The 11,785-nt window shown below is 40.2% G+C and overlaps 2 protein-coding genes and 1 long non-coding RNA gene across 5 annotated transcripts in view; 1 reads left to right on the top strand and 2 right to left on the bottom strand.

Moving 5' to 3' along the window:
• Positions 1 to 2,204, top strand: part of akip1 (A kinase (PRKA) interacting protein 1) — a 50,932-nt gene extending 48,728 nt beyond the window's left edge. Inside the window, exons 2-6 of one of the 2 annotated variants that reach the window (XM_082542083.1) lie at positions 179 to 407; positions 849 to 1,073; positions 1,216 to 1,290; positions 1,377 to 1,508; positions 1,865 to 2,204. In XM_082542083.1, the coding sequence (XP_082398209.1) occupies positions 918 to 1,073; positions 1,216 to 1,290; positions 1,377 to 1,508; positions 1,865 to 2,014 (513 nt within the window). In that variant the 5' untranslated portion in view covers positions 179 to 407; positions 849 to 917 and the 3' untranslated portion in view covers positions 2,015 to 2,204. Of the gene's footprint in view, positions 1 to 40; positions 408 to 848; positions 1,074 to 1,215; positions 1,291 to 1,376; positions 1,509 to 1,864 lie in introns of those variants that run through there. The other variant, XM_082542084.1, reaches the window with a different exon arrangement.
• Positions 2,205 to 4,031: 1,827 nt separating this feature from the next.
• On the bottom strand, positions 4,032 to 5,553 carry LOC309710863. Its single transcript, XR_014277817.1, has 3 exons — positions 5,250 to 5,553; positions 4,813 to 5,159; positions 4,032 to 4,186 (listed from the first exon to the last, which is right to left on the bottom strand). It is a non-coding gene; the product is annotated as an uncharacterized lncRNA (long non-coding RNA).
• A 1,949-nt stretch (positions 5,554 to 7,502) lies between these two features.
• On the bottom strand, positions 7,503 to 11,098 carry LOC309710178 (nuclear receptor-interacting protein 3-like). Of its 2 annotated transcripts, none has more exons than XM_082539430.1 (7): positions 10,361 to 11,098; positions 9,591 to 9,755; positions 9,384 to 9,466; positions 9,116 to 9,255; positions 8,815 to 9,014; positions 8,621 to 8,709; positions 7,503 to 8,182 (listed from the first exon to the last, which is right to left on the bottom strand). In XM_082539430.1, exons 1-7 carry the CDS (start codon positions 10,706 to 10,708, stop codon positions 8,152 to 8,154), a joined length of 1,056 nt encoding a protein of 351 aa, XP_082395556.1. In that variant the 5' UTR covers positions 10,709 to 11,098; the 3' UTR covers positions 7,503 to 8,151. The 2 variants fall into 2 exon arrangements, with proteins under 2 accessions (XP_082395556.1, XP_082395557.1); XM_082539431.1 differs by having other exon boundaries at positions 8,962 to 9,014; positions 10,361 to 11,093.
• Between the last annotated feature and the right edge of the window lie 687 nt (positions 11,099 to 11,785).

Below are 11,785 nucleotides of genomic sequence, written 5' to 3'. Positions count from 1 at the left end.
AACCGCACAGAAAAGATGACAAGGTAAGGTAAACGCATAAATTTCACCCTGGTTCATGATTTGAATACTTCCTCCACCACTAAGGGGCGGGCTTTAATATGTAGGATTTCCTGCCGTGTCATTTGAAAGCAGCTAAAAGCGTGACGTGAATGCGACTGAAACGAGGGAAACGTCAAAGCCAGAGTGTAACTTTGCATCCAGTAACCTGCGTACATGTTAAACGTGCAGAGCAGGTAGACGAAGTCTCCTGACACGAGGTTTGTTGACGGTTCCTGGAATAAGCAGAATGTGCTCTACATGTGACAACGTCATGCTCTAGAATGTGAGGCGTGCACTTCGAAGTGTTTCACGTCTCAGTGTTCCTGAGCTTCCATCGAGGGAAACGGGTCTGTGTTTAACAGTTCAAAGTAAGTAGCTTCAGAAAGAAGTGACAGCCCAGCTGATTTAATTTGCACGCATGCGCTGTTTCTAGGATATCCGTCCCATATGTTCTTGTTTCCCACACTGCATTTAAGGTGATTATAGTTGGTTCAAACCTTGTCGGAGGGGGAAAAAAAACATTGATCTTTGTTAACTGGCCAAGATTTGTTAACACAGTCTTATTTTTGTACTGATGTAGCTCTGTTAACTTGTTTTCTGACATATTGTGTTTCTTACGAAGCAGCTGAAAAAGGGTTTTCTCAATATCAGATTAGAAAAATCAGATGCCTATTAGATATGCTGGATCCACAGAGCAGTTTGACATCTTAGTTTTAAAAAATCCCAGTAAGTGATAAATTCTTTTGTTGTATTATATTGGTATATTTACAATTAAATTCTTGTCTTTTCAATATTTGTGTCCTGTAAAGCGATCTTAAAGCGTTCTTTGTGCCCGTTCCTTGGGTGAAGGGCACCTGAGTTTTTCCCTCCACCTGTCCATGGACAGCCAAGCCTGGCTGGAGTCCTCCCTGCAGCGCTCTGCCAGTCTGGGCTTGGAGGTGCTGCAGCGAGCCTCCAGGCGGAGTGTGGACTGGGCGAGCACTGCATCCCAAAACCCCACTATGGCAGATGAAGACACAGATATAGCTGACGAGGTGCTTTTATCTTTCGCCTTTAATATTTATAATAATATAACCTTATAATGTAATCTAAATATAAATACTTTTAATTCTTTGTTCAAAGTTTGTTTTTGTTTTTTTTTATCAGCTTGTCTCTTTTCATCTCTTGCTTTTCCAGAGAAATCCCACAGAGCTTGATGATGCCTTTGCAAAAATCACTGAGTTCATGGCCCAAACCACTAGTCATTGCAAAGTTAGTGACTATGTCCCAAAGCACCTCTATGTGGACTTCAGCTACAGACCTGGGAGAATAAAATATGGATTTTGTCTTTGTTGCAGAGATTTTACAAGTCTGGTTGTTGCACGCAGCCCAGTGACATTGAAAAGAACCACATGTCCAGGTTTCACACACAGCCAGCATCTGCAAAGACATCAGCTGCGCTACCAACCAGGAAATGCGACAAATACCAAGTAATTCTGCGTTGTGTTTTTGATTATTTGGAATAGGAAAAGCTCAGAGGCTGACAAACCCAGAGCATTTAAGGCTTTATATTTAAGCAATTTACAGTAGGTAATTTGTTGGCCAAAAAAGTGGAAAAGGGAAACAAAAAATTGAGTTGGAGGCTTCAGAAAGTTAGCATTTTACAGTGGCATAGACAGTACCAGCAGAATTCAGGAAACTCCTTTGAAGTTGTATAGATGAAGTTTGCATTTCAGTTTGGGGGCCTGAGTTTTACTATTTACATGTTGTCAAAAGTTTGACTTTAATTCATCTAAAATGTAAAAAATAATCATTGCATTAAAATCTTTTTATTTGCTGCTTTCAGAACCGCGTGTCTGGATCCAGTGAGGATTTTTATATCGAGCTTTCACCTGGAACATATGCCATCACTGCCAGTGTGGCAGAGTCACAGCAGCAGACTCAGCTGGTCAGTGTTAAAGCTGGGGAGAGTGTCAACCTCACCTTTGACCTCTGACCCCTCAGCTGACCAAACCTGTCACCCTTTAATAACAACTGACCATTGCACATGCTCTTTGTTTCTTGCTTCTTGTATATAGATTTTTGCATTAAGAGTTTACATTTTATTTTACTGTAATGCACTTAAACACATTCTTACCTGCACTAAGACCACATCATTGTATTGAAATAAAATATTTTTGTAATCAGTTTTTTGTTTGGCTCTTCAACATGCACTGTACATGAGTTTACACTGAGACAATATGTAAATATATTGGCATTGTTCTCAGAGAGACTGCAGTCCCACTGGTGGTCGAGGTTTGAAGCTGGTTGTGGACAAAATGTCTCTAATGTTTGCTCTTCTTCCTCTGGTGCCAGGAAGTGACTGAAACAGGGAGCTGTGATTTGGTGAGGCACTAATTTGTGGTTCAGGGATGCTGAAACTCACAGGTTGGGTTGTCCTCCGGGGACCAGCACTCCCTGCACAAAAAAAAAATTCCATCTGAGCTCATGCATATTGCACACATATCAGAACGCATACTGTATACTGCTATCATCAAAAACAGCATGTTGCATCTTTATTGGCATTTTGTGAGACAAGTTTGCACTTATTTGTGACCATTAAACGTGAGGGTAAAAGGACTGGAAATGCATTTGTTTACAATACATCAAAAATAACATGCATGTGTTCATGTGTGCCCACACTGTGTAGCAAGCAGCATCTGCTATAAAGGTAACAGAGAATAACATTTAGTCAAAATATGAAAAACATCATCGAAAGGATTTCAGGACCACTCTACACAGCACTTACTGGGGTCTCCAGTAAAACACCCAAAAAAGGCGAAGAGGATCGGATGTTTTTAAGATTGGATAAGAACAGACTAGCAGATGGAAATACACTGATTTATGAGTTTACTAACAAAAATTCAACCAGGTAACATAAGGTCAGGTACAGTGTCTTTTGAAATGTTTAATTTCATTCACTTAAGTAGATGATGTCAAAACAAGGGATTTTAAACATGATGTCTTGTCATGATGTCTTCAATTTCAATATCTCCTGTCTTCTAACAGTAACACTCCAGTGTTCTCAGTAAATGTGTCATTAACCTTAAACACTGTAGGACCCATTTGTTTATGTGATATCTCCAGTGGAATCTACCTGTGATCTATTTTTTCACAAGGTTTCTTTTTGTTTCCAGTTTTCTTTTGAACTTCTTCAGAACTTATTAACTCAGTGTGTGTCTGATTCTCACCTGGCTGCCTGTGCTGTGGTTCTGGTCCAGTTCTTCTCCAGTATCTCCAGGGAGGACGCTGTTGTTTACTTCTTATCTTCAGTGAAGGAGAAGTTGATGCTCTAGTCTCATCATGGGAAAGAGATGAGGAGGAGGAGGAAGATGGCAACTCGGGATCACTCGTCCTCACATCTGCATCTCTGCGGTCCACCTGCTTGACTTGCTCTGTTTTATCAAGTTCATCTGATTTTCCAAAGCTAGCTCCAAGGCTGGGTGGAACTAAACAGGATGAACAGTAGCAAGAGGCACATGCTGAATGGCAGCAGTCGGTGCAGTACAGCTGGGGGGCACAAAGCCAGCTGCAGCACTGATTGTGAGTGACTGCTTGGAGCTCCCGTACTATTCTGGCATGACGAGAAGCAGAAATGGGCAAAAGCAGACTTTCAGGAAGCACATACACACAACTATTCCACATCAGCACCCGGAGGCGTCTAACACCGTTACCTACAGGAAGGAAAGGTGAGCCCTTTGAGTGGATTACAGATGGTGATCATGAACAGACATTGGTGATTTATCATATGAATATTTATCTTAGGAAACAAGTCTCCCGTTTGAAAACGGTCTCATTAGAATTATTGACTATAAAGAAAAATATCCTTGATTGTATCCACACCACTGAATGTCATATGATGATGTTATAATATAAAATATACGACTTCTGCCGTACCTCCATAACCATCTCTATGTTCTGTGGCTGCCACCACTTGACCTGGACCGTATCTTCTCAGATCTTGTTCCCATGGTGACAGGACAGCGTCGCCAGGAGCCAACCTGCATGTGCAACCTCTGCTGTCATTGACCATGTCAAGTGAACAAACGAGCTGGCGCTGGGAGGAGGCAATCTCAAACGTTGCGCTTTCTGCATGGTCAAAGTCAACCACCCAAATTCCACTGCAGCCCTAAAATTGGAAGACAGTCTTCAAATATTTACTCGTCCCTTTTTTAAAATTTGATTTTTAGTCCGTTAGCGTCTGACTTTTGGATAAGAGCAGTGACTCTGACACTAAAACTTTTTTTTTTTTACTTCGGCTCATCAGGTTATATTTTTATGATCAGTTTTTGTTGGATTGTACTGAAGCTACGTCACAATAGATTAAATGCTCTATATTTATTCTGCTTTTCCTCTGAAGACCAGGAGCTTTCCCACCACTTTTTAAATGGGATGGCACAAGGAGAGCCTTGTGAGAGATTGGCGACCTTACCTAGATCTACTCCACCACTGACGCTGTGACAGCTGGGACAGATGGGAAAATTGGGAAAACACTGGGCACAATTTTTGGGCAAAGTGCTTATTAAAGCAGTCAGTCAATGAGAGCCCTGCTCAGTGCAGCTGATGTGCCCCTGTGCACTCATCCAGATGCTAATACATTAAAAGTGGTGTGGCTGAATACCCTTAAACTTAAAGTCAGCAAATACTGTAAATGTATAGTTTCATTTTTAAAACGATTGTGCTTTTGCAGGAGTAAATAACTGAATTAGCCCGTATTAGCTGTAGTAGAAACAATATTCAATGGTCATGTGTCACCTGTATTTGTTTTATGACAGTGCCCATGTAATAAAGGCCATCCCGCTCTCTCCTGGCCAGGACTCTGCATCCTGGGAAGAATTCTGGGCTGCTTAGGGTTTGACCAGACAGGATACAGGAGGTAACCGGAAGATTGGGATTACTCCGACTGCTCCTATAGTGTTAAATTGTTGTTAAAACAATGTTCAAAGTTTAAAAAGATTAAAAATTGTGCAACTAGACCTGAGCAGGGGTGAAGATATGTGGTGCAGCTGTGGTATTGTGACAGAGGTGGAGGGACAGCACCACTTGGCTGGATTGAAGCTTGGCAGTGATGGTTGGCTCTCAGCAACGTACAGAGGAATCACCTGACAGCAGTAATAGAACCACACATACTCAGACTCACAGTCACTGTGGGGCCTATTTTTTAGAACTACCGAGCAATTCTCAGTCTATACCTTCTCCAGCGTGCCATTCAAATCGAATGGAATCAGATAACAGCTCCCCCTTGTGGTCTGTGTGAAAGACTGCAGATAGTCCCTTGTGTTTCTGTCCAGTTTATTTCCTATATCTTGCAGGTAGAAAACGTTCACAGGCCTCCCAACTGCCAGTGCAGGAAGAGCTCTCAGCACGGCCTCTGGTTGATCAGGAAAGCCTGTGAAAAGAAGGTGGACGGCATGACAGGCAGGGTCGGTGAGAGCAATACTCAGAGCAGACAAGAGATCTCCGCCTGAGCTGCAGCTGATGGAGTGAATCCAGGACAGAGCCGTGTACACTGTGTCAGGAGCACAGGAGCACATGTGGCAGGACCAGCAGGTCACCTTCAAGGGAAAGAAAGACTCAGTAAATCTGAGGTTCTGCTCAAGCTTAAAAAAATGTCCTGAGATTAAAAAAATGAAGAAAATGAAAGAATAAGAGTGATTAGTTATTTAAAAATCAAATCATATAAAGGTGAGGTAGTATACTATATGAGTTTACTCAATTTTGCACTTGACTGACTTCATGCACAGCTGTGATCAAAAGCCCTGTGTGTGAATTCACTGGATCAAAAATCCAAAAGAAATTCAAACTAGTGCACCTGATTCTTGTTTTAAGTTAATAGTATGCTGTACAACCATTCTACCCTGGAAATGAGCATACAAAGAAATTATTAAAAGCCCCAAATTACCAGATCCCCCTCACCTTGCTTGAAAAGCTCATGATGTTAAAGAGAGAGTCCCTGTGAGACGCTTTATTCAGCAACGTCTGGATCAGCAGGTGTTTCACTGACCCCAGAACAGCTCTCATGTTCTCAGAGCTTTCCAGGACAAACGTGATGTTGCATCCCTGCTTTCCCAGGAGCAGTGGTATCAGTGCAGCCTCACATGTCACCATCTGTCCAGATGTCATAGTAACACTGTGGTAATGGGAAGGAATCACACAGTTTTCTTTTATTTTTTGCCTTTTTTGTAAACTGTAATAGTGAAAAGACAGTGAGAAAGGGCGAGGAATCACCTGAAAATCTTTGAACTATATTTAGGCCAAATGTAACATATTATCAAAAAGCACAAAACACATAACAATGAAAATATCTACATATCTTGTGAACATTTTTTAATCTTTATTTAGATTTTTTTTTGTTTTAGAACACACTTTACCAAATTTTAAACTGAGCACCTGCATCAATTTTTATGAAAAATAATCAGCACTTTTCTAAATGTATAGATAAATTAGACAGATTTATAGATAAATTACAGGTTTTTTTTAATGTTATGTTTTTAATAATTATTCCAATTAGTCATAATGCAAAGAGGCCAACTTTAGAACTGTCTATATTACTGGATCATATTGGAATAACTGATATACTAATGTGTACGTCTCTTTAATGTTGCAATAGGTGAAGATGGGACTCATTTAATTACTTTCATGTGTGACCATATATACTGAACATATACTGTATATATTGTATGTACTAACTTTATATTTTGCTGGGTAGTAGTTTTTCACATTTTAATATATATATTTTTAATATTATATATATCGTTTCTTATTTTATTGTACTTTGTAATATCACCCCAAATCTACAAATTCCCCATACTATCAGATAAATGTAGTGGAATAAAAGCATGTAGTCTAATCAAATGTAAAGTTAGAGGACTTAAGTAAATCTACTTCCATCAAGTTGACTCAAATACGGAGAGAAACTTGAAACATTTCTTTCTATGTCCGCAAAAATAGCAAACACAGTTATTAACCTCTTTCAGTAAAGAAAGCAGCTACAAACATGAGTCACTACAATTGAAATATAACACATTTAAAACACAGATTACATTACCTACATTTTTTGTGTCGATCACAGTCAGCTGCAGACAACAACTTTAACCCATTGTTTATGTCGGTTTCCATGGTGTTCGAGCCTGAGCTGGCCCTCTTCATAACCACTGGAGGGCCTGTTTACCTGCCAGTCGGCAGGCCGGGTCACGCTACAGTTGCTATGGTACAGCTACACAAAAACAGCAGCTGTGAAAAATGACACTAATCTCTGCAGATGTGTCAGGACTTTTCTTCTCCTAACTCTATTTGATTTTTCCTCTAATTAACAACTCGAATTAGGTCACCTTCAGCTGGTCACACATTCATAAATGGCTCTCAGATAAAATGGCACTGATAAGATTTTCATGGTGCTACAGCTCATGTGAAAAAATGAGCAAAGGCACTAAAATGTCACCGTTCATTTGTTTATTCAGTGGTACACTTTTGCCTCCGTTGGGTGATAAAACCTATCACAAGTGTCACTACAATCCTGTAAACATTAAAAGGCAGTGACCTCAATGCAAATACATGATTCAACTAGAAAATACATTTACAACATTATCAAATATAGTAGAGAAACGTCTAATCTGTATTCAGTAGATTGTGCTGAGCTCCTAATCTACACAAACTAACAGTTGTTCTCCACGGCTGCAGAATACCATGTCTGGCAGCATAATACTAATTTGCTGGATATTACAAAGAGCTAAAAATCACAGTTATATCACAATCTTAGAGATTACAGCTTCTGTTAACTACCTGCACAGCACGTACTACTGTAGCGACTGCTAATACGAGACTCACACACTCTGGGCTAAAAGAACGCTACATGTTAACCTGCAGGTGCGAGCAGCTGCAGAGTGAGAACGGCTGCCTTAAAGGCTGCCAACGTTAAGATCAGTGAAGTCATTGTGGAGCATCAGGACTTCTAAACGCAGCAAGCAAACCGGCAAACAGAAACTGAAAGTGTGTGAAGGTAGAAATCTGAAGTTCTCCAATGAGGCATCTGGTTGTAGGAGTAAATGTTCCTATTGCTTTTGGTCAGTGTGGGTTTATTTGTGGGTAGGAAGATTAGTAACCCAGGTCTCTGAAGTCTGTGGAGCTGCAGAGACGAAAGTGGGGGGAGAAGAGGCAGATTTGGTTAGACTTAGGCTTTGCCAACTTAATTAATAATTAAAGGTAAGCAAGGGTTAACATTAATGAAAGTCACCATTATTATGTTTTCCATATACTGCTACAATAATGAAAATGCAAAACTACTCCAGAAAGCAAAATGTGGTGCTTGAAATAAGCAGTGTATGGATATTTTTTTGCACTGGTTCTTTATGCGTGAAAAACTCCCAGCAATGCACAACTTTCTATAAGTAGTGGATTACACCCTAATTTAAAAATGAGAGTTTTGTGAAGGTTTTGAATGTTTGATTGCACCTCATGATATTAATTTGATAAACTGCATGATACCTTATTTTGAAAGGTATAAATATAATTTGCACAAGAAAAAAAATGTTTTTAAAGCTAAAAGATGAGAAAAACATCTTACCCTTCACTGAATTGCTTTTTGGCAAAATGAATCTGCTCCCTCACAGTTGTCCCAATCACCATGATCTGCTGTTCTGTATCGATTACACACTGCAAAAACAGAAATGTCAAAACATTACAGAACCGCGTTGGTTATAGTAGAGCCATTTTAGTTAGTGTAGTTAATCATCTAGCTTTTATCTTGTATCTGTTTACATCACTGTGTTGTTTCCCCTCCAGGATGGATGGTGGTGATGTATGGTGGTGATGGATGGTGATGATGGATGGTGATGATGGATGGTGATGATGGATGGTGATGATGGATGGTGATGATGGATGGTGGTTGCAAAGCAGAAGATTTACCTTGAGTGTCTTTAAAGTCTTGCTGCCCAAGGACATGAGATGCTTGTTACTTTCTGAAAATAGATGTAATAGATGAACAGTAATATGATGACACCGCTTCATATAAAAGTGTTCTTATAATTTTCATTCAGGCAACGATTGTTGTGTTCCTTACCCACTATGGCAAATGAGCAAGTTATCCTGATTTGTCCGACGGTCAGGCCGAGCTCCTTGATGTGACCATCGATGCAGAGCCTGCGCTGAAATGGGAAGCCATCGGTCTCCATTTTGATCTCTTCGACCAGTTCTTTTAAACTGAAAGGGAAACAAAATAATTCAACAGTTCTCACCTCACATGCTGCAGATGTTTGCAGTACATACTTAGGAGACACTGAAAAATGAACTGGTGTCAGGAAAATGAAAAATTAGTGAAGACATCTCACCCAAATCTCTCCGCAGTCACAGAAGACATCAGATTCAACTTGCAACCTGTATCAATCAGCAAATTCACTTCCTGTCCTAAACACTGTATACACAGGGGAGGTGCATGTAAGATAGGAGAAATAAGAAAGAAAAAAATCCTTTTGACAAACAAGTCACGGATATTTTGTGCTTGAAAAGAATTTTTAAGTAGCCCAACTTCCACCCACCTTGCAGGGCACGAGGATGAAGTCATCCTCCTCATCCTCCTGTGAATTTACATGGCTGTGGCTCAGACGAACCTCTCCATTGCTTGGTGTTACTCCACACATGTTTATCCTGCCTCTGCACAGCTTTGCCTCCAGTAGGCGCTTCTGGAGAATATTGTGTGGTTGCTACAACAGAGATTACAAACAACACAAACACGCCTACTGAATATATATCCTCAGTATTGTCGAAGCCTAAAATCAGATCTACAGTCTGAGCTAAAAATGCTATAATATAAAGACCATCTTTAAGCTCATGTATACAATTTAGAAAGTATTCTGTCGCCTAACTTTGACATATTTTTGTGTTATGGTTTCTTCACAGAATCCAGAGTCATCCATGTTTGGCTCATTGGTGATTCTAAATTGGCCCTTGGTGTGAATGTGGAAGCAAATTAAATAGCTGTCTGTCTCTTTAGCCCTGTGATGGACTGGCAGTCTCTCCAGAGTATACCTTGCCTCTCACCAGGTGGCAGCTGAGATGTGCTCCAGCCACCCTGCTAGAAGTGGTTAGGAAAATGGATAGACTGATAACAATATAGATTCAGGTTTTCACTGAGTATAAATCATTGATAAATTTCTCTCTCACACACACACACACACACACACACACACACACACACACACACACACACACACACACACACACACACACAGAAAGAGAGAGGCAATGGTCCTCCTCCCCATCACCTATATAATGTCTATATAATAATGGCCTTAGATATGAGGCTCACCCCCTGCTTAGAAGTCCCGAGTTTCTTCAGTCCATCCAAAGGAAGCAGATCAGCGGAGTCCTTATGGAGGAACTGGATCGCCTGTTTCAGCCTCCTCTGTTGCCTCAGAGTCGCTGCATCCAGGACCCCCTTTTCTCCGCGGTTCTCTGTCCGCATCCCTGTAAACATGATGGCGGGCGTGTGTTGCCCCGGCTCTCTGACTGCCTGCATACAACCGAGCCTAATGAGGAATCCCCGATGCGTCAAGTCCACATTAGAAGAGGAGACTCCCCCGTAACATGACAGGTAGTTAAGACAGCCCAAGTTGTAAAAATGAATCCTGCTGTGAACTTTCAAAATAAAACCCATTTTCCAAACGCTGCATAGCCCATTGCGCAATGAACGGATGGATGTTTTAATGCTGCATTACAGATTCATGAACTGCTCAACTCTGAGACCCCTGAAAAGTGGATTTACTTCGTTCTTCCACTAACACAACCCTGAATTTATATTTTTATTGTACAACCTTTAAAAACACTCAAAATATTTTTCTTTCTGTGTACAAAATGCTGAATTAAGAATATTTCAGTTAAAAGTAAGATTTCTTTTCCTTTGGCCGCTTAAGTGTGCCATGTCAGAAAAAGATTGAGAACTGCTACAATGCGAATCTGGTAAGCTATGTTCATTTGCTTCAGATAACTCAGACTACAGTCTATTAAAGTGCCTACAGCTCACTGTTTACAAAGACCAGCTGTACTGCATATGTCCGCGCCACAAGTTTATTTATTTATTTATTGTGTTTCATATAAATGTTCAAGGAACATAAATGATTAGAAAACGGAAAAGACGATGGGCCAATAATTCACTGGAACAAAACAGATGCAAACATCAAAAAGTAAAAGAAACACTGTGGTGCACTGAATGTTTAATAATGACTGATAACGCTTGCACATAATCCACAATATGTTATATTCATGTATGCATTTCTTGGGTGTTTGCCAGCGCTTTAGTGGGATGACAAATTCTAGAACTTTCTGAATTCTCACCGGTTTTATTTTGACAGCAGCTTCCGGTCTCATTCAGTATGTTTGCGTGACTTTGCTTTTACTTGAGGCAGGTAGAACGAAAACAGGGAAACATACGTCACTTTGCTGCAGCGTGACTCCAATAATAACACGCTCTCACGTGGAGAAACCACTTGCACAAAATGTGAAGCTCTATGAGCAGCAGGCCTGTAAGAGTTAACTCACGTTTTGCAAAACAAAGGCTTTTTGGTGAGGGTTGTAACAGGAAATAAAACTTTTTATAAAATCCCTTTTTTTCTAAATTCTATTTTTAATAACATTTTATTGTTTGTTAGAAAATATGAATCACTAAAAAGAAAGCATGAGCACTGGGCTACAGCAAATAATTCAAAAATATTCTCTCTATTCAAATGGGGGGGAA

The sequence above is a fragment of the Aulonocara stuartgranti genome, assembly GCF_965226115.1.
Source record: "Aulonocara stuartgranti genome assembly, chromosome: 7".
NCBI lineage: Eukaryota > Metazoa > Chordata > Actinopteri > Cichliformes > Cichlidae > Aulonocara > Aulonocara stuartgranti.
Note: the sequence above shows the minus strand (reverse complement) of the source record. Positions and strands in the feature narration are given on the sequence as shown.

Excerpts from the sequence above, each read along its gene's own strand:
- LOC309710178 (XM_082539430.1), bottom strand. The coding sequence starts at position 10,708 with ATGGGTTTTATTTTGAAAGTTCACAGCAGGATTCATTTTTACAACTTG. Across the intron at positions 9,467-9,590 it reads TCATCCTCGTGCCCTGCAAG|TGTTTAGGACAGGAAGTGAA; the intron begins GTGGGTGGAAGT and ends CTGTGTATACAG. Across the intron at positions 9,015-9,115 it reads TTGCTCATTTGCCATAGTGG|AAAGTAACAAGCATCTCATG; the intron begins GTAAGGAACACA and ends ATCTATTTTCAG.